The sequence below is a fragment of the Ranitomeya imitator genome, chromosome 2 (genome assembly GCF_032444005.1).
Source record: "Ranitomeya imitator isolate aRanImi1 chromosome 2, aRanImi1.pri, whole genome shotgun sequence".
Classification (NCBI taxonomy): Eukaryota; Metazoa; Chordata; class Amphibia; order Anura; family Dendrobatidae; genus Ranitomeya; species Ranitomeya imitator.
The window spans coordinates 848223638-848245531 of record NC_091283.1 but is presented as its reverse complement, the minus strand read 5'-3'; the positions used below and the strand labels follow the sequence as shown (position 1 = coordinate 848245531).

At 45.2% G+C, this 21894-nt stretch overlaps 1 protein-coding gene across 4 annotated transcripts in view; it reads right to left on the bottom strand.

Annotated features, from left to right (window-relative positions):
• ATRNL1 (attractin like 1) overlaps positions 1–21894 on the bottom strand; it is a 635347-nt gene that overhangs the window by 537228 nt on the left and 76225 nt on the right. For all 4 annotated transcript variants that reach the window (XR_011318566.1, XR_011318567.1, XM_069754362.1 and 1 more), the window contains exons 6-7: positions 9011–9185; positions 4566–4662 (exon numbers count right to left, since the gene is read on the bottom strand). Coding sequence is in view for 2 of the 4 variants with exons in the window: in XM_069754362.1 (XP_069610463.1) it covers positions 4566–4662; positions 9011–9185 (272 nt within the window). In the remaining 2 variants the exon portion in view is untranslated. The remainder of the gene's footprint in view (positions 1–4565; positions 4663–9010; positions 9186–21894) is intronic.

Below are 21894 nucleotides of genomic sequence, written 5' to 3'. Positions count from 1 at the left end.
GGCTGCCGCCATCCAATATCAGGCGGCAGGAGCAGCGCCATGGGAACAGGGGGCAGGGAGTAATGACCCTAAACTCTGACCCGGGTGCTTCACTTGCAGCTGAGGATCCTAAAGACAACAAATTGAGCGAGGAAGTCAAGAGACTTGAAAGGGAGGAGCAAAAGGGCGCCATGTCTGCCCAGGAACCTTCATCCGGTGACAGTCTGGATGAGGGAGAGGGCGAGTGGTCACAGCAAAAGAAAAAGGGTAACAGGAAAACAACTAAGGATAAGAGGGGGTCCGGGCCTCGAGCCTCCTCCTTGGAGTGCGACCCCTCTGACTCCGTAGCCCTGATCCAGGTGCCATTGGAAGGTCCAGCCGTCCCCCCTCTGGTGGATCTCTCTAACCGGTTCCGGGCCCTCCAGGACTCCCCTCCAGAGGGGGGCGATGGGGACCCGGGGCCGGAGGTTGCGGACAAGGTTGTTGGGGCTCAGGAGGTCGCTGGGTCTTCTTCTCGGGGGGCAAATACAAAGCCTTCTGGGGGAGGGGACTACCTCAGGACCACCAGACAGGGGCCAGAGTGTATGTAAGGAGAGAATGGATGAGTCTGTTTGTCTTAAACACACTAAAAACTCAATGTCAGAGGAGGAGGGTGAAACGGTTGGGGGTGGGAAGAAAAAGGCTGTCTAATTCAATCAATCATGATGGCGGCACCCACCCCGTTGACGCTGGCAACCATTAATGTTGCCAGCATAAAGTCAGAAGCGGCAAGGTATACCGCCTTTCATTTTCTCGGCCAACTTGACGCCGACATTTTGTTTTTGCAGGAGACCAGGTTGACCGACCTATCAACCATGCATAAGGCAAGGCGGGAGTGGAGGCACGGGCCCTCCTACTGGTCTCTTGCGGCCGAGCCGTATAGCGGGGTGGCGGTCCTTTTTAAAATGTTTCTAGGTGTCAGAGAGGCCGTGGAGCGGGGCAGTGCAGGCCCATGGAAGGGGTTCTTGCTGACCCTGGATCAGGCAAAAGCCTTTGATCGGGTCGACCACGAGTACCTCTGGTCCACTCTTTTGAGGTATGGTCTGTCTGGAGGGTTTGTGGACTGGCTTAAGACCTTATATGCAGGGGCTGAGACCTTCTCTCTGGTAAACGGGTGGATTGGACAACCTTTCGGGGTGGGATCTGGTGTCCGCCAGGGCTGCCCTCTTAGCCCTTTTCTTTACGCATTTGCGATTGATTCCTTCCTCAGAAGGGTTGATTGTGGACCGTTGGCGGCGGTGAGGATGGGCGGGTTGGTGCCGGAGGCTATCCTGAGGGTAGTGGCCTACAAGGATGATATCTGTTTTTGTTTCTTCTAGTGGTGATGTCAGAAGTGGAGAGCTACTCGGAGGCATCCGGGTCCAAGGTCAACCAGGACAAGTGTGAGAGTCTCTGGCTGGGAGGCGGGGATCCCACGTTTGATCTTCCGGACACCCTCCCCGAACCCCAAGAACATGCCAAAGTCCTAGGCATCGAATTTGGCCAGGGTGATTACCCCACGAAAAACTGGGAAGGCAGAATCAAAGGTGTCGCCCAAAGAGTGGACCAATGGAAGGGTTGGTCTTTGACCCTGAGGGAAAGGGTTGACCTGTGCAAAACTTTCCTGCTCCCCTTGCTAATCTACCTGGGCAGCGTCTGTGTCTTGCCGGAGCCTCTCTGGACACGGGTCTACAGTCTGTTCTTCCAGATGTTATGGGGGAATAGACTAAACCTAGTCAAACGGGAGGTCACTTATCGCATGAGGAGACTAGGGGGGTTGAATATGGTGAACCCCGTGGTGTTTCTAGTGAACACCTTTTTGAAAGTTAACGTGGCAAACCTCTGGAAAGAGAGGGCTCCTCCGTGGGTATTCTCCTGCAAGGGATGGTTTCAGCCTTTCTTCTAGGAATGGGAGACAGGGGGAAGATTGAAGGATCTTCGCACACCCCACGGGCATCTCCCGGCTTATGTTACCCCGGTTCTGAAAATGATGCGCCGGTGGGGTCTGGGAATGTGGGAAGTGAGGTCCCTCCCTAGGAAACTCCTCAACATGCGGGTCTTGCTTTTGCATTTTCAGAGACCATTGGTCCTCAAGCACTGCCCGAGTCGGGATCTAGAGGTTGGGTTAAGTTTGTTAAATTCTAGCAGGATCCCCAAGAAGTATTGGTACTTGACTTGGCGCTGCTTCCAAGGTAAGTTGTATGTGAAGGACAATTTGAAGCACAGGAGCTCTGAGGTCAGGAATTGTCCCCGTGAGGCTTGCGCTACCATGCTGGAAAGCATGGAGCACTTCCTGCTTCATTGTCCCTTTAATGCAGAGGTGTACAACAGGGTGGGCGCTTCCATTGGTTGGCCGCGGCTGGCCACTCTGTCCTATGCCGATTGGGCCTATGGAGCGTTCAGAGACCTCGGGAGAAGGGACCGAGCCACTTTATTCTTAGTCAGCACAGTGGTCAGGTATTTCACGTGGAACGCACGAGTTTTAGTTTCGACGCAGAGTAAAATCCTCCATGTAGATGAAGTTTGTAGCAGCATCCTAGGTGCCCTGGTGAAGGTGCGTTCTCTGGAGTGCGGGGGTCTGGGTGCCCGGAGGGCGGCCCATCTCTGGAGGGGTTTCTCCTTCGGGGTGCCTTAGTCCGTTAGCGCTCCTATATCCTGGTGGTGGGCTGATATCTTTACACCCTAGATTTTTGTTTTGTATTTCTGTTCCCTGAATAGAAGGTTTGCAGGCATCGAACTTGAGCCTCGGGTGGTGAGTATGTAGGTCGTGTTCTGTGATGTTGGTTTATGTATATATTGTATATAGTGTATTGTATATATTGTATATAGTGTGTATAATAGAGGGTCTTAGTTAGGTTGGGTGGGGGGTTGGGGGGTTCAACGGCGGTGATAAGAGACTGATCTGGCCTGGCCCAGGCCCCGCCTGGGGAAAAACTTTGGGGCCTGATGCTAGCTCAGATGATTCCTGAACTTTGTGGCCAGAGCTGGATCAGGGGTGGCAGGATAGTTAAGGTACCGTCACACTTAGCGACGCTGCAGCGATACCGACAACGATCCGGATCGCTGTTTGGTCGCTGGAGAGCTGTCACACAGACCGCTCTCCAGCGACCAACGATGCCGGTAACCAGGGTAAACATCGGGTAACTAAGCACAGGGCCGCGCTTAGTAACCCGATGTTTACCCTGGTTACCATCCTAAAAGTAAAAAAAAACAAACACTAGATACTTACCTACAGCCGTCTGTCCTCCAGCGCTGTGCTCTGCACTCCTCCTGTACTGTCTGTGTGAGCACAGCGGCCGGAAAGCAGAGCGGTGACGTCACCGCTCTGCTTTCCGGCTGACCGACGCTCACAGCCAGTACAGGAGGAGTGCAGAGCACAGCGCTGGAGGACAGACGGCTGTAGGTAAGTATGTAGTGTTTGTTTTTTTTACTTTTAGGATGGTAACCAGGGTAAACATCGGGTTACTAAGCGCGGCCCTGCGCTTAGTTACCCGATGTTTACCCTGGTTACCAGCGAAGACATCGCTGAATCGGTGTCACACACGCCGATTCAGCGATGTCTGCGGGGAGTCCAGCGACGAAATAAAGTTCTGGACTTTCTTCCCCGACCAGCGATCTCCCAGCAGGGGCCTGATCGCTGCTGCCTGTCACACTGGACGATATCGCTAGCGAGGACGCTGCAACGTCACGGATCGCTAGCGATATCGTCTAGTGTGACGGTACCTTTAGAGTAGGTGTGTGTATATATATTAAAAAAAATAAATAAATACATTTAAAAAAACAAAAAACAAAAAAAAACACAACAAATGTTATGTTGTACACTGTGTTGTTTAGGTTTGTTGTAGGGTGAATGTGGTGGTGTAAGGGGGGCTCTAAGGTGCGGCAGTGGGACCAGCAGGGTTTTGTTGTGTTTGCGGTGTTGTATAGTGTTTGGTTTAGTATAATGTGTTTATAGTGTATATATTGTATATAATATTGTATACAGGACGGTGTGAATGTAGTTGGGGTTGTATATAGTAGTATGAATGACGCTGGGCCGGGGGTCTTACATGATTTTATACTATTTATTATTTTACGGAGATATTCCTGCAGTTATAGTTATTTTGGTTTTTTTTTTCTTTATTTTATTTCAATGTTTCTTTCCTGTCCCTGATTTGTCGGTCATGAATTTCTCCATTTTGTTTCAGTTTCTGGTTTATTTTTTTCTGATTTGTGTCTGATTCTGTCATCTCATTGGAGTTTTTGATCTATTGTGTTTTTTTGCAATGTATCACGGTTGTGTCACGTGAAGTATTTTTTATTTAATAAAAGCCCTACAATCTATTACTCCCTGTTATCAGCCACGACTGCGCTTTGTCTCGCTCTGATCAGTTATACAGAGATGTGGCGTACAGACGTGCACTGCTGCCATCTGGTGGTTGACTTTAGGTATGACATGTGGATCCACTTTCTCACTAGCTGATAGTTCGGGACCAGCGCTGTTCTGTGACCCGGATTATAGGGTGACATTCTTATTATAAGATGCCACAGAACAGACACAGAAGGAGAGAATCGGAGACCGAGCTCACCTGGTGCAGCGCCAGCGAGTGCCCGTATCTCTGATGGGGGGCGATTTGTGCGGGGCTCACAGGGACCACGTTCCAGATGCTGCTCTCCACGTTGTAGCTGGAAAAGACAAAACACGAAGTTCACAGGCTCCGAGGGTCTCCAGAATCTGACATTACAGTACCTGAGGGTTATATATGGACGGTGGGTGCGGGTATGTGGCGGCACTATGCACGCTCACTGAACGTCCCTGCGGACTTGCTGTGGCAGCCATGTTGGTTGCACATGGCTTTAAAAAAGAAAAATGGATAGAAATAATTAGCTGAGCAGAACATTTCCCACACAGCCGGCAATGAAACAAACCAAAATCCCTCAATGTCTGTCTGCTATCTCGGCCTTCTTTTCTGCTCACTTTCTACAACTGAACATGGACAAAACAGAACTCATCATCTTTCCCCCTCCTCACTCTACCTCTCCACCCGACCTATCCATCAATGTCAATGGCTGTTCACTTCCGCGGTCCCACACGCCCGGTGCCTCAGGGTGATCCTCCACTCTGCCCTCTCCTTCAAGCCACATATCCAAGCCCTTGCCTCCTCTTGGCGATTCCAACTCAAAAACATTTCCCGGATCCCTGCATTCCTTGACCACGAAACCACAAAAACCCCTAGTCCATGCCCTCATCATCTCTCGCCTTGACTACTGCAACCTCCTGCTCTGTGGCCTCCCCTCTAACACTCTCGCACCCCTCCAATCTATTCTAAGCTCTGCTGCCCGACTAATCCACCTGTCCCCCCGCTATTCCCCGGCCTCTCCCCTCTGTCAATCCCTTCACTGGCTCCTCATTACCCAGAGACTCCAGTACAAAACCCTAACCATGACGTACAAAGCCATCCACAACCTGTCTCCTCCATACATCTGTGACCTCGTCTCCCAGTACTTCGCGGGCAGGGTCCTCTCTCCTCCTGTACCCTCCCCCATCCCTTGTAGACTGTGAGCCCTCGCGGGCAGGGTCCTCTCCTCCTGTATCCTCCCCATCCCTTGTAGACTGTGAGCCCTCGCGGGCAGGGTCCTCTCCTCCTGTATCCTCCCCCATCCCTTGTAGACTGTGAGCCCTCGCAGGCAGGGTCCTCTCTCCTCCTGTATCCTCACCCATCCCTTGTAGACTGTGAGCCCTCGCGGGCAGGGTCCTCTCCTCCTGTATCCTCCCCCATCCCTTGTAGACTGTGAGCCCTCGCAGGCAGGGTCCTCTCTCCTCCTGTATCCTCACCCATCCCTTGTAGATTGTGAGCCCTCGTGGGCAGGGTCCTCTCTCCTCCTGTATCCTCACCCATCCCTTGTAGACTGTGAGCCCTCGCGGGCAGGGTCCTCTCCTCCTGTATCCTCCCCCATCCCTTGTAGACTGTGAGCCCTCGCGGGCAGGGTCCTCTCCTCCTGTATCCTCCCCCATCCCTTGTAGATTGTGAGCCCTCGCAGGCAGGGTCCTCTCTCCTCCTGTATCCTCACCCATCCCTTGTAGATTGTGAGCCCTCGCGGGCAGGGTCCTCTCCTCCTGTATCCTCACCCATCCCTTGTAGATTGTGAGCCCTCGCGGGCAGGGTCCTCTCCTCCTGTATCCTCACCCATCCCTTGTAGATTGTGAGCCCTCGCGGGCAGGGTCCTCTCTCCTCCTGTATCCTCAGCCATCCCTTGTAGATTGTGAGCCTTCGCGGGCAGGGTCCTCTCTCCTCCTGTATCCTCACCCATCCCTTGTAGATTGTGAGCCCTCGCGGGCAGGGTCCTCTCTCCTCCTGTATCCTCCCCCATCCCTTGTAGATTGTGAGCCCTCGCAGGCAGGGTCCTCTCTCCTCCTGTATCCTCACCCATCCCTTGTAGATTGTGAGCCCTCGCGGGCAGGGTCCTCTCCTCCTGTATCCTCACCCATCCCTTGTAGATTGTGAGCCCTCGCGGGCAGGGTCCTCTCTCCTCCTGTATCCTCAGCCATCCCTTGTAGATTGTGAGCCTTCGCGGGCAGGGTCCTCTCCTCCTGTATCCTCACCCATCCCTTGTAGATTGTGAGCCCTCGCGGGCAGGGTCCTCTCTCCTCCTGTATCCTCAGCCATCCCTTGTAGATTGTGAGCCTTCGCGGGCAGGGTCCTCTCCTCCTGTATCCTCACCCATCCCTTGTAGACTGTGAGCCTTCGCGGGCAGGGTCCTCTCTCCTCCTGTATCCTCAGCCATCCCTTGTAGATTGTGAGCCTTCGCGGGCAGGGTCCTCTCCTCCTGTATCCTCACCCATCCCTTGTAGACTGTGAGCCCTCGCGGGCAGGATCCTCTCTCCTCCTGTATCCTCACCCATCCCTTGTAGACTGTGAGCCCTCGCGGGCAGGGTCCTCTCTCCTCCTGTATCCTCACCCATCCCTTGTAGATTGTGAGCCCTCGCAGGCAGGGTCCTCTCTCCTCCTGTATCCTCACCCATCCCTTGTAGATTGTGAGCCCTCGCGGGCAGGGTCCTCTCTCCTCCTGTATCCTCACCCATCCCTTGTAGATTGTGAGCCCTCGCAGGCAGGGTCCTCTCTCCTCCTGTATCCTCAGCCATCCCTTGTAGATTGTGAGCCTTCGCGGGCAGGGTCCTCTCCTCCTGTATCCTCACCCATCCCTTGTAGACTGTGAGCCCTCGCGGGCAGGGTCCTCTCTCCTCCTGTATCCTCACCCATCCCTTGTAGATTGTGAGCCCTCGCGGGCAGGGTCCTCTCTCCTCCTGTATCCTCACCCATCCCTTGTAGACTGTGAGCCCTCGCGGGCAGGGTCCTCTCCTCCTGTATCCTCACCCATCCCTTGTAGACTGAGCCCTCGCGGGCAGGGTCCTCTCCTCCTGTATCCTCACCCATCCCTTGTAGACTGTGAGCCCTCGCGGGCAGGGTCCTCTCCTCCTGTATCCTCACCCATCCCTTGTAGACTGTGAGCCCTCGCGGGCAGGGTCCTCTCCTCCTGTATTCTCACCCATCCCTTGTAGATTGTGAGCCCTCGCGGGCAGGGTCCTCTCTCCTCCTGTATCCTCACCCATCCCTTGTAGATTGTGAGCCCTCGCGGGCAGGGTCCTCTCTCCTCCTGTATCCTCCCCCATCCCTTGTAGACTGTGAGCCCTCGCGGGCAGGGTCCTCTCTCCTCCTGTATTCTCACCCATCCCTTGTAGATTGTGAGCCCTCGCGGGCAGGGTCCTCTCTCCTCCTGTATCCTCACCCATCCCTTGTAGATTGTGAGCCCTCGCGGGCAGGGTCCTCTCTCCTCCTGTATCCTCACCCATCCCTTGTAGATTGTGAGCCCTCGCGGGCAGGGTCCTCTCTCCTCCTGTATCCTCACCCATCCCTTGTAGATTGTGAGCCCTCGCGGGCAGGGTCCTCTCCTCCTGTATCCTCACCCATCCCTTGTAGATTGTGAGCCTTCGCGGGCAGGGTCCTCTCTCCTCCTGTATCCTCACCCATCCCTTGTAGATTGTGAGCCTTCGCGGGCAGGGTCCTCTCTCCTCCTGTATCCTCACCCATCCCTTGTAGATTGTGAGCCCTCGCGGGCAGGGTCCTCTCTCCCCCTGTATCCTCACCCATCCCTTGTAGATTGTGAGCCCTCGCGGGCAGGGTCCTCTCTCCTCCTGTATTCTCACCCATCCCTTGTAGATTGTGAGCCCTCGCGGGCAGGGTCCTCTCTCCTCCTGTATCCTCACCCATCCTTTGTAGATTGTGAGCCCTCGCGGGCAGGGTCCTCTCTCCTCCTGTATCCTCACCCATCCTTTGTAGATTGTGAGCCCTCGCGGGCAGGGTCCTCTCTCCTCCTGTATCCTCACCCATCCCTTGTAGATTGTGAGCCCTCGCGGGCAGGGTCCTCTCTCCTCCTGTATTCTCACCCATCCCTTGTAGATTGTGAGCCCTCGCAGGCAGGGTCCTCTCTCCTCCTGTATTCTCACCCATCCCTTGTAGATTGTGAGCCCTCGCGGGCAGGGTCCTCTCTCCTCCTGTATTCTCACCCATCCCTTGTAGATTGTGAGCCCTCGCGGGCAAGGTCCTCTCTCCTCCTGTATTCTCACCCATCCCTTGTAGATTGTGAGCCCTCGCGGGCAGGGTCCTCTCCTCCTGTATCCTCACCCATCCCTTGTAGATTGTGAGCCCTCGCGGGCAGGGTCCTCTCCTCCTGTATCCTCACCCATCCCTTGTAGATTGTGAGCCCTCGCGGGCAGGGTCCTCTCCTCCTGTATCCTCACCCATCCCCTGTAGACTGTGAGCCCTCGCGGGCAGGGTCCTCTCCTCCTGTACTTATGTGTGCCTTGTTTTACTCATGTTTATTGTACTTGTCTATATTTGCCCCGTTCACATGTAAAGCGCCATGGAATCAATGGCGCTATAAAAATGAATAATAATAATAATTATAATAAACGCTTCATTGTACCTGGACGTCCCCAAGAAATAGACATAATCAGACATAAGGGGTCACTTACTTTAGCACCATCTGGAAGGAGCTGTAATTGAAAGCATAGCCCCCGATCACCCACATAAACTTTCCATGCATCACGGCTTTGTGTGAGGCGCGTCCGACCGAGGGGCTGAACGGCTTCACATTGGGCAGGATCCAGTAAGATTCGGTGGAGGGGACACTGAGCGAACAGTCAGGACCTGAGGACAGAAGAAAAGAGCAGACAGATGATGGGAGAAAAACCACAGGATGAAAGAAAACTCAGTATAGCACTATAATCACCACTAGATGTCAGTATAATAATCTTTATTTTTATATAGCGCTAACATATTCCGCAGCGCTTTACACACATTATCATTGCTGTCCCCATTGGGGCTCACAATCTAAATTCCCTGTCAGTATGTCTTTGGAATGTGGGAGGAAACCGGAGTGCCCGGAGGAAACCCACGCAAACACGGAGAGAACATACAAACTCTTTGCAGATGTTGTCCTTAGTGGGGCTTGAACCCAGGACTCCAGCGCTGCAAGGCTGCTGTGCTAACCACTGCACCACCGTGCTGCCCGTGCTAACCACTGCGCCAGTATAACACTATAATCACCACTGCGCCAGTATAACACTATAATCACCACTAGATGTCAGTATAACACTATAATCACCACTGCGCCAGTATAACACTATAATCACCACTAGATGTCAGTATAACACTATAATCACCACTAGATGTCAGTATAACACTATAATCACCACTAGATGTCAGTATAACATTATAATCACCACTAGATGTCAGTATTACACTATAATCACCACTAGATGTCAGTATTACACTATAATCACCACTAGATGTCAGTATAGCACTATAATCACCACTAGATGTCAGTATAACAATATAATCACCACTAGATGTCAGTATAGCACTATAATCACCACTAGATGTCAGTATAACATTATAATCACCACTAGATGTCAGTATAGCACTATAATCACCACTAGATGTCAGTATAACAATATAATCACCACTAGATGTCAGTATAGCACTATAATCACCACTAGATGACAGTATTACACTATAATCATCACTAGATGTCAGTATAACACTATAATCACCACTAGATGTCAGTATAACACTATAATCACCACTAGATGTCAGTATAACACTATAATCACCACTAGATGTCAGTATAACACTATAATCACCACTGCGCCAGTATAACACTATAATCACCACTAGATGTCAGTATAACACTATAATCACCACTAGATGTCAGTATTACACTATAATCACCACTGCGCCAGTATAACACTATAATCACCACTAGATGTCAGTATAACACCATAATCACCACTAGATGTCAGTATTACACTATAATCACCACTAGATGTCAGTATAACACCATAATCACCACTAGATGTCAGTATTACACTATAATCACCACTAGATGTCAGTATTACACTATAATCACCACTAGATGTCAGTATAGCACTATAATCACCACTAGATGTCAGTATTACACTATAATCACCACTAGATGTCCGTATTACACTATAATCACCACTAGATGTCAGTATAACACTATAATCACCACTAGATGTCAGTATAACACTATAATCACCACTGCGCCAGTATAACACTATAATCACCACTAGATGTCAGTATAACACCATAATCACCACTAGATGTCAGTATAGCACTATAATCACCACTAGATGTCAGTATTACACTATAATCACCACTAGATGTCAGTATTACACTATAATCACCACTAGATGTCAGTATAGCACTATAATCACCACTAGATGTCAGTATAACACTATAATCACCACTAGATGTCAGTATTACACTATAATCACCACTGCGCCAGTATAACACTATAATCACCACTAGATGTCAGTATAACACCATAATCACCACTAGATGTCAGTATTACACTATAATCACCACTAGATGTCAGTATAACACCATAATCACCACTAGATGTCAGTATTACACTATAATCACCACTAGATGTCAGTATTACACTATAATCACCACTAGATGTCAGTATAGCACTATAATCACCACTAGATGTCAGTATTACACTATAATCACCACTAGATGTCCGTATTACACTATAATCACCACTAGATGTCAGTATAACACTATAATCACCACTGCGCCAGTATAACACTATAATCACCACTAGATGTCAGTATAACACCATAATCACCACTAGATGTCAGTATAGCACTATAATCACCACTAGATGTCAGTATTACACTATAATCACCACTAGATGTCAGTATTACACTATAATCACCACTAGATGTCAGTATAGCACTATAATCACCACTAGATGTCAGTATAGCACTATAATCACCACTAGATGTCAGTATTATACTATAATCACCACTAGATGTCAGTATTATACTATAATCACCACTAGATGTCAGTATAACAATATAATCACCACTAGATGTCAGTAGTATGCTATAATCACCACTAGATGTCAGTATAACACCATAATCACCACTAGATGTCAGTATAACACTATAATCACCACTAGATGTCAGTATAACACTATAATCACCACTAGATGTCAGTATAGCACTATAATCACCACTAGATGTCAGTATTACACTATAATCACCACTAGATGTCAGTATAACAATATAATCACCACTAGATGTCAGTATAGCACTATAATCACCACTAGATGTCGGTATTACACTATAATCACCACTAGATGTCAGTATAACAATATAATCACCACTAGATGTCAGTATAACAATATATTCACCACTAGATGTCAGTATAGCACTATAATCACCACTAGATGTCAGTATAACACTATAATCACCACTAGATGTCGGTATTACACTATAATCACCACTAGATGTCAGTATAACAATATATTCACCACTAGATGTCAGTATAGCACTATAATCACCACTAGATGTCAGTATAACAATATAATCACCACTAGATGTCAGTATAGCACTATAATCACCACTAGATGTCAGTATTACACTATAATCACCACTAGATGTCAGTATAGCACTATAATCACCACTAGATGTCAGTATAACAATATAATCACCACTAGATGTCAGTATAGCACTATAATCACCACTAGATGTCAGTATTACACTATAATCACCACTAGATGTCAGTATTACACTATAATCACCACTAGATGTCAGTATAACACCATAATCACCACTAGATGTCAGTATTACACTATAATCACCACTAGATGTCAGTATTACACTATAATCACCACTAGATGTCAGTATAACAATATAATCACCACTAGATGTCAGTATAGCATTATAGTCACCACTAGATGTCAGTATAACACTATAATCACCACTAGATGTCAGTATAGCACTATAATCACCACTAGATGTCAGTATTACACTATAATCACCACTAGATGTCAGTATAGCACTATAATCACCACTAGATGTCAGTATTATACTATAATCACCACTAGATGTCAGTAACATAGTAACATAGTAACATAGTTAGTAAGGCCGAAAAAAGACATTTGTCCATCCAGTTCAGCCTATATTCCATCATAATAAATCCCCAGATCTACGTCCTTCTACAGAACCTAATAATTGTATGATACAATATTGTTCTGCTCCAGGAAGACATCCAGGCCTCTCTTGAACCCCTCGACTGAGTTCGCCATCACCACCTCCTCAGGCAAGCAATTCCAGATTCTCACTGCCCTAACAGTAAAGAATCCTCTTCTATGTTGGTGGAAAAACCTTCTCTCCTCCAGACGCAAAGAATGCCCCCTTGTGCCCGTCACCTTCCTTGGTATAAACAGATCCTCAGCGAGATATTTGTATTGTCCCCTTATATACTTATACATGGTTATTAGTTATGTCATTAGTAGTATGCTATAATCACCACTAGATGTCAGTATTACACTATAATCACCACTAGATGTCAGTATAGCACTATAATCACCACTAGATGTCAGTATTACACTATAATCACCACTAGATGTCAGTATAACACTATAATCACCACTAGATGTCAGTATAACAATATAATCACCACTAGATGTCAGTATAACACTATAATACGCTAGGGACGGGCTGCACCTCAATGGGGAGGGTGCAGCTGTGCTGGGGGAGAGAATGGCTAGAAGGTTGGAGGAGTGTTTAAACTAGGAATTGGGGGGGAGGGTATTCATTTTATAGGAGGGGAAGATAGTGCAGACAGAGTCCTGGGCACAAATAAGGAAGTTGGGGGTGGCGGTGGCATGGAGGGTGGGGTCAGAACAGTTAATAATTTAAGAAATAGAAGTACAGAGAGGAACATAAAATGTATGTATACTAATGCCAGAAGCCTCGCCAACAAAATGGACGAATTAGAACTAATGTTGTTGGAGCATAATTACGACATGGTGGGGATATCTGAGACGTGGCTGGATGAGAGCCATGACTGGGCTGTTAACTTGCAGGGCTACAGCCTGTTCAGAAATGACCGTACAGATAAGCGAGGGGGAGGGGTGTGTCTATATGTAAATCATCCTTAAAACCCATCCTGCGTGATAATATAGGTGAATTTAATGAAAATGTAGAATCCCTGTGGGTGGAGATAAGGGGAGGGGGAAAAAATAATAAATTACTGATAGGGGTTTGTTATAAATCTCCAAAAATAATGGAAGCAATGGAGAATATCCTCGTAAAGCAAATAGATGAAGCTGCGACTCAAGGAGAAGTCATTATTATGGGGGACTTCAACTACCCTGAAATAGATTGGGGAACAGAAACCTGCAGTTCCAGCAAAGGTAATCAGTTTTTGACAATTATGAGAGACAATTACCTTTCACAACTGGTTCAGGACCCAACAAGAAGGGGGGCACTGCTAGACCTAATATTAACCAACAGGCCAGACCGCATAGCAAATATAAGGGTTGGGGGTCACTTGGGTAATAGCGATCACAAAATAATAAGTTTTCATGTATCCTTTAAAAAGATGTGTAGTAGAGGGGTTACAAGGACACTAAACTTCAAGAGGGCAAATTTCCAACGGATGAGAGAGGATCTTGGTGCAATTATCTGGGACGATATCCTGAGACACAAAAATACACAAAGAAAATGGGAGACGTTTATTAGCATCCTGGATAGGACCTGTGCACAGTATATACCGTATGGGAATAAACATATTAGAAATAGGAGGAAACCAATATGGCTAAATAGAGCTGTAAGGGGCGCAATAAGGGACAAAAAGAAAGCATTTAGAGAATTAAAGGAAGTAGGTAGAGAGGAGGCATTAAATAAATACAGAAAATTAAATAAATTCTGTAAAAAGCAAATCAAGGCAGCAAAGATTGAGACAGAAACTCATTGCCAGAGAGAGTAAAAATAATCCTAAAATATTCTTTAACTACATAAATAGTAAGAAACTAAAAAATGATAGTGTTGGCCCCCTTAAAAATAGTCTGGGTGAGATGGTGGATGAGGATGAGGAAAAAGCCAATATGCTAAATGACTTTTTTTCATCAGTATTTACACAAGAAAATCCCATGGCAGACAAAATGATCAGTGATAAAAATTCCCCATTAAATGTCACCTGCTTAACCCAGCAGGAAGTGCGGCGGCGTCTAAAAATCACTAAAATTGACAAATCTCCGGGCCCGGATGGGATCCACCCCCGAGTACTGCAGGAATTAAGTACAGTCATTGATAGACTATTATTTTTAATCTTTAAAGACTCCATAATAACAGGGTCTGTGCCACAGGACTGGCGTATAGCAAATGTGGTGCCAATATTCAAAAAGGGGAAAACAACTGAACTCGGAAATTATCGGCCAGTAAGCTTCACCTTTACTGTGGGTAAAATCCTGGAGGGCATTCTAAGGGACGCTATACTGGAGTATCTGAAGAGGAAGAACCTCATGACCCAGTATCAGCACGGGTTTACTAGGGACCGTTCATGTCAGACTAATCTGATCAGTTTCTATGAAGAGGTAAGTTCCAGATTGGACCAAGGGAACCCAGTGGATGTAGTGTATATGGACTTTTCAAAAGCTTTTGATACGGTGCCACACAAAAGGTTGATACATAAAATGAGAATAATGGGGATAGGGGAAAATATGTGCAAGTGGGTTGAGAGCTGGCTCAGGGATAGGAAACAAAGGGTGGTTATTAATGGAGCACACTCGGACTGGGTAGCGGTTAGCAGTGGGGTACCACAGGGGTCAGTATTGGGCCCTCTTCTTTTTAACATATTTATTAATGACCTTGTAGGGGGCATTCAGAGTAGAATTTCAATATTTGCAGATGACACTAAACTCTGCAGGGTAATCAATACAGAGGAGGACAATTTTATATTACAGGATGATTTATGTAAACTAGAAGCTTGGGCTGATAAATGGCAAATGAGCTTTAATGGGGATAAATGTAAGGTCATGCACTTGGGTAGAAGTAATAAGATGTATAATTATGTGCTTAATTCTAAAACTCTGGGCAAAACCGTCAATGAAAAAGACCTGGGTGTATGGGTGGATGACAAACTCATATTCAGTGGCCAGTGTCAGGCAGCTGCTACAAAGGCAAATAAAATAATGGGATGCATTAAAAGAGGCATAGATGCTCATGAGGAGAATATAATTTTACCTCTATACAAGTCACTTGTTCGACCACACTTAGAATACTGTGCACAGTTCTGGTCTCCGGTGTTTAAGAAAGACATAGCTGAACTGGAGCGGGTGCAGAGAAGAGCGACCAAGGTTATTAGAGGACTGGGGGGTCTGCAATACCAAGATAGGTTATTACACTTGGGGCTATTTAGTTTGGAAAAACGAAGACTAAGGGGTGATCTTATTTTAATGTATAAATATATGAGGGGACAGTACAAAGACCTTTCTGATGATCTTTTTAATCATAGACCTGAAACAGGGACAAGGGGGCATCCTCTGCGTTTGGAGGAAAAAAGGTTTAAGCCTAATAACAGACGCGGATTCTTTACTGTAAGAGCAGTGAGACTATGGAACTCTCTGCCGTATGATGTTGTAATGAGTGATTCATTACTTAAATTTAAGAGGGGACTGGATACATTTCTGGAAAAGTATAATGTTACAGGGTATATACACTAGATTCCTTGATAGGGCGTTGATCCAGGGAACTAGTCTGATTGCCGTATGTGGAGTCGGGAAGGAATTTTTTTTCCCCAATGTGGAGCTTACTCTTTGCCACATGGGGTTTTTTTGCCTTCCTCTGGATCAACATGTTAGGGCATGTTAGGTTAGGCTATGGGGTGAACTAGATGGACATATAGTCTTCCTTCAACCTTAATAACTATGTAACTAATCACCACTAGATGTCAGTATAGCACTATAATCACCACTAGATGTCAGTATAGCACTATAATCAACACTAGATGTCAGTATTACACTATAATCACCACTAGATGTCAGTATAGCACTATAATCACCACTAGATGTCAGTATAACACTATAATCACCACTAGATGTCAGTATAGCACTATAATCACCACTAGATGTCAGTATAGCACTATAATCACCACTAGATGTCAGTATAACACTATAATCACCACTAGATGTCAGTATAACATTATAATCACCACTAGATGTCAGTATAGCACTATAATCACCACTAGATGTCAGTATAACACTATAATCGCCACTAGATGTCAGTATTACACTATAATCGCCACTAGATGTCAGTATAGCACTATAATCACCACTAGATGTCAGTATAGCACTATAATCAACACTAGATGTCAGTATTACACTATAATCACCACTAGATGTCAGTATAGCACTATAATCACCACTAGATGTCAGTATAGCACTATAATCACCACTAGATGTCAGTATTACACTATAATCACCACTAGATGTCAGTATAGCACTATAATCACCACTAGATGTCAGTATAACACTATAATCGCCACTAGATGTCAGTATTACACTATAATCACCACTAGATGTCAGTATAACACTATAATCACCACTAGATGTCAGTATAGCACTATAATCACCACTAGATGTCAGTATTACACTATAATCACCACTAGATGTCAGTATAACAATATAATCACCACTAGATGTCAGTATTACACTATAATCACCACTAGATGTCAGTATAACACTATAATCACCACTAGATGTCAGTATAACACTATAATCACCACTAGATGTCAGTATTACACTATAATCACCACTAGATGTCAGTATAACACTATAATCACCACTAGATGTCAGTATTACACTATAATCACCACTAGATGTCAGTATAACACTATAATCACCACTAGATGTCAGTATAACACTATAATCACCACTAGATGTCAGTATTACACTATAATCACCACTAGATGTCAGTATTACACTATAATCACCACTAGATGTCAGTATAACACTATAATCACCACTAGATGTCAGTATTACACTATAATCACCACTAGATGTCAGTATAACACTATAATCACCACTAGATGTCAGTATTACACTATAATCACCACTAGATGTCAGTATAGCACTATAATCACCACTAGATGTCAGTATAACACTATAATCACCACTAGATGTCAGTATAACACTATAATCACCACTAGATGTCAGTATAGCACTATAATCACCACTAGATGTCAGTATAGCACTATAATCACCACTAGATGTCAGTATTACACTATAATCACCACTAGATGTCAGTATAACACTATAATCACCACTAGATGTCAGTATTACACTATAATCACCACTAGATGTCAGTATAGCACTATAATCACCACTAGATGTCAGTATAACACTATAATCACCACTAGATGTCAGTATTACACTATAATCACCACTAGATGTCAGTATAACACTATAATCACCACTAGATGTCAGTATTACACTATAATCACCACTAGATGTCAGTATAACAATATAATCACCACTAGATGTCAGTATAACACTATAATCATCACTAGATGTCAGTATAGCACTATAATCACCACTAGATGTCAGTATTACACTATAATCATCACTAGATGTCAGTATAACACTATAATCACCACTAGATGTCAGTATAACACTATAATCACCACTAGATGTCAGTATAGCACTATAATCACCACTAGATGTCAGTATAGCACTATAATCACCACTAGATGTCAGTATTACACTATAATCACCACTAGATGTCAGTATAACACCATAATCACCACTAGATGTCAGTATAACAATATAATCACCACTAGATGTCAGTATAACACTATAATCACCACTAGATGTCAGTATAACACTATAATCACCACTAGATGTCAGTATAACACTATAATCACCACTAGATGTCAGTATTACACTATAATCACCACTAGATGTCAGTATAACACTATAATCACCACTAGATGTCAGTATTACACTATAATCATCACTAGATGTCAGTATAACACTATAATCACCACTAGATGACAGTATTACACTATAATCACCACTAGATGACAGTATAACAATATAATCACCACTAGATGACAGTATAACAATATAATCACCACTAGATGTCAGTATAGCACTATAATCACCACTAGATGACAGTATTACACTATAATCACCACTAGATGTCAGTATAGCATTATAGTCACCACTAGATGTCAGTATAACAATATAATCACCACTAGATGTCAGTATAGCACTATAATCACCACTAGATGACAGTATTACACTATAATCACCACTAGATGACAGCATAACAATATAATCACCACTAGATGTCAGTATAGCACTATAATCACCACTAGATGACAGTATTACACTATAATCACCACTAGATGTCAGTATAGCATTATAGTCACCACTAGATGTCAGTATTACACTATAATCACCACTAGATGTCAGTATAACACTATAATCACCACTAGATATCAGTATAGCATTATAGTCACCACTAGATGTCAGTATAACAATATAATCACCACTAGATGTCAGTATTACACTATAATCACCACTAGATGTCAGTATTACACTATAATCACCACTAGATGTCAGTATAACAATATAATCACCACTAGATGTCAGTATAACACTATAATCACCACTAGATGTCAGTATAACAATATAATCACCACTAGATGTCAGTATAAGGGTATGTTCACACGTTCAGGATTTCCATCCTTTTTTTTTCAGGACAGTTTTTTTAAAAAAACTGCAGCTCTTGGCAGAAAGCGCAGGTCCTTTTTTTGTCCTTTTTTGATGCGTTTTTTGATGCATTTTTTGATGCGTTTTTTTATCTTTTTTTATGCAGTTTTCTATGCAGAGACTGTGTGTTTCCTAGGAAGCTTTTTAGGGCTAAAATGGCTGAAAATACCCTAACCCTACCCCTATCTCAGTGATCAAAATGCACTTTGGAGCGAATCTGCCGGCCGGCAGATTCGGCGGGCGCACTGCGCATGCGCCCGCCATTTTGCAAGATGGCGGCGCCCAGGGAGAAGACGGCCGGACGGACACCGGGACGCCGGGTAAGTATAAGGGGGGGAGATTAGGGCACGGGGGGGGGGGGGCATCGGAGCACTGGGGGGGGGGCATCGGAGCACGGGGGGGCAGCCACACTCCGCCCACGCACTTCCGCCCGCTCCCCCGCACTTCCTGCTGCAGCGGTTCTGCACATCAAATCGCAGTAAAACCCGCAGATATATTTTTGATCTGCGGGTTTTACTGCGATTTTGACCTCACAATGGAGGTCTATGGGTGCAGAACCGCTGCGGTTCAGGAAAAAGAAGTGACATGCTCCTTCTTTTTTGCCGCAGCTATTCTGCGCGGCTTTTTAAACGAAATTACGGACCATGTGCACAGCAGTGACTGTTTTCCATAGGGTTACATTGTTATGTACCCTGCATGGAAAACTGCTGCGGAACCGCAGCGGCAATACCGCTGCGGTTCCGCAGTAAAAAACGCACTGTGTGAACATGGCCTAACACTATAATCACCACTAGATGTCAGTATAACAATATAGTCACCACTAGATGTCAGTATTATACTATAATCACCACTAGATGACAGTATTACACTATAATCACCACTAGATGTCAGTATTACACTATAATCACCACTAGATGTCAGTATAACAATATAGTCACCACTAGATGTCAGTATTACACTATAATCACCACTAGATGACAGTATTACACTATAATCACCACTAGATGTCAGTATAGCATTATAGTCACCACTAGATGTCAGTATAACAATATAATCACCACTAGATGTCAGTATAGCACTATAATCACCACTAGATGACAGTATTACACTATAATCACCACTAGATGACAGCATAACAATATAATCACCACTAGATGTCAGTATAGCACTATAATCACCACTAGATGACAGTATTACACTATAATCACCACTAGATGTCAGTATAGCATTATAGTCACCACTAGATGTCAGTATTACACTATAATCACCACTAGATGTCAGTATAACACTATAATCACCACTAGATATCAGTATAGCATTATAGTCACCACTAGATGTCAGTATAACAATATAATCACCACTAGATGTCAGTATTACACTATAATCACCACTAGATGTCAGTATTACACTATAATCACCACTAGATGTCAGTATAACAATATAATCACCACTAGATGTCAGTATAACACTATAATCACCACTAGATGTCAGTATAACAATATAATCACCACTAGATGTCAGTATAAGGGTATGTTCACACGTTCAGGATTTCCATCCTTTTTTTTTCAGGACAGTTTTTTTTAAAAAACTGCAGCTCTTGGCAGAAAGCGCAGGTCCTTTTTTTGTCCTTTTTTGATGCGTTTTTTGATGCATTTTTTGATGCGTTTTTTTATCTTTTTTTATGCAGTTTTCTATGCAGAGACTGTGTGTTTCCTAGGAAGCTTTTTAGGGCTAAAATGGCTGAAAATACCCTAACCCTACCCCTATCTCAGTGATCAAAATGCACTTTGGAGCGAATCTGCCGGCCGGCAGATTCGGCGGGCGCACTGCGCATGCGCCCGCCATTTTGCAAGATGGCGGCGCCCAGGGAGAAGACGGCCGGACGGACACCGGGACGCCGGGTAAGTATAAGGGGGGGAGATTAGGGCACGGGGGGGGGGGGCATCGGAGCACTGGGGGGGGGGGCATCGGAGCACGGGGGGGCAGCCACACTCCGCCCACGCACTTCCGCCCGCTCCCCCGCACTTCCTGCTGCAGCGGTTCTGCACATCAAATCGCAGTAAAACCCGCAGATATATTTTTGATCTGCGGGTTTTACTGCGATTTTGACCTCACAATGGAGGTCTATGGGTGCAGAACCGCTGCGGTTCAGGAAAAAGAAGTGACATGCTCCTTCTTTTTTGCCGCAGCTATTCTGCGCGGCTTTTTAAACGAAATTACGGACCATGTGCACAGCAGTGACTGTTTTCCATAGGGTTACATTGTTATGTACCCTGCATGGAAAACTGCTGCGGAACCGCAGCGGCAATACCGCTGCGGTTCCGCAGTAAAAAACGCACTGTGTGAACATGGCCTAACACTATAATCACCACTAGATGTCAGTATAACAATATAGTCACCACTAGATGTCAGTATTATACTATAATCACCACTAGATGACAGTATTACACTATAATCACCACTAGATGTCAGTATTACACTATAATCACCACTAGATGTCAGTATAACAATATAGTCACCACTAGATGTCAGTATTACACTATAATCACCACTAGATGTCAGTATAACAATATAGTCACCACTAGATGTCAGTATTATACTATAATCACCACTAGATGACAGTATTACACTATAATCACCACTAGATGTCAGTATTACACTATAATCACCACTAGATGTCAGTATAACAATATAGTCACCACTAGATGTCAGTAAAACACTATAATCACCACTAGATGTCAGTATCTATATATATAACTAGAT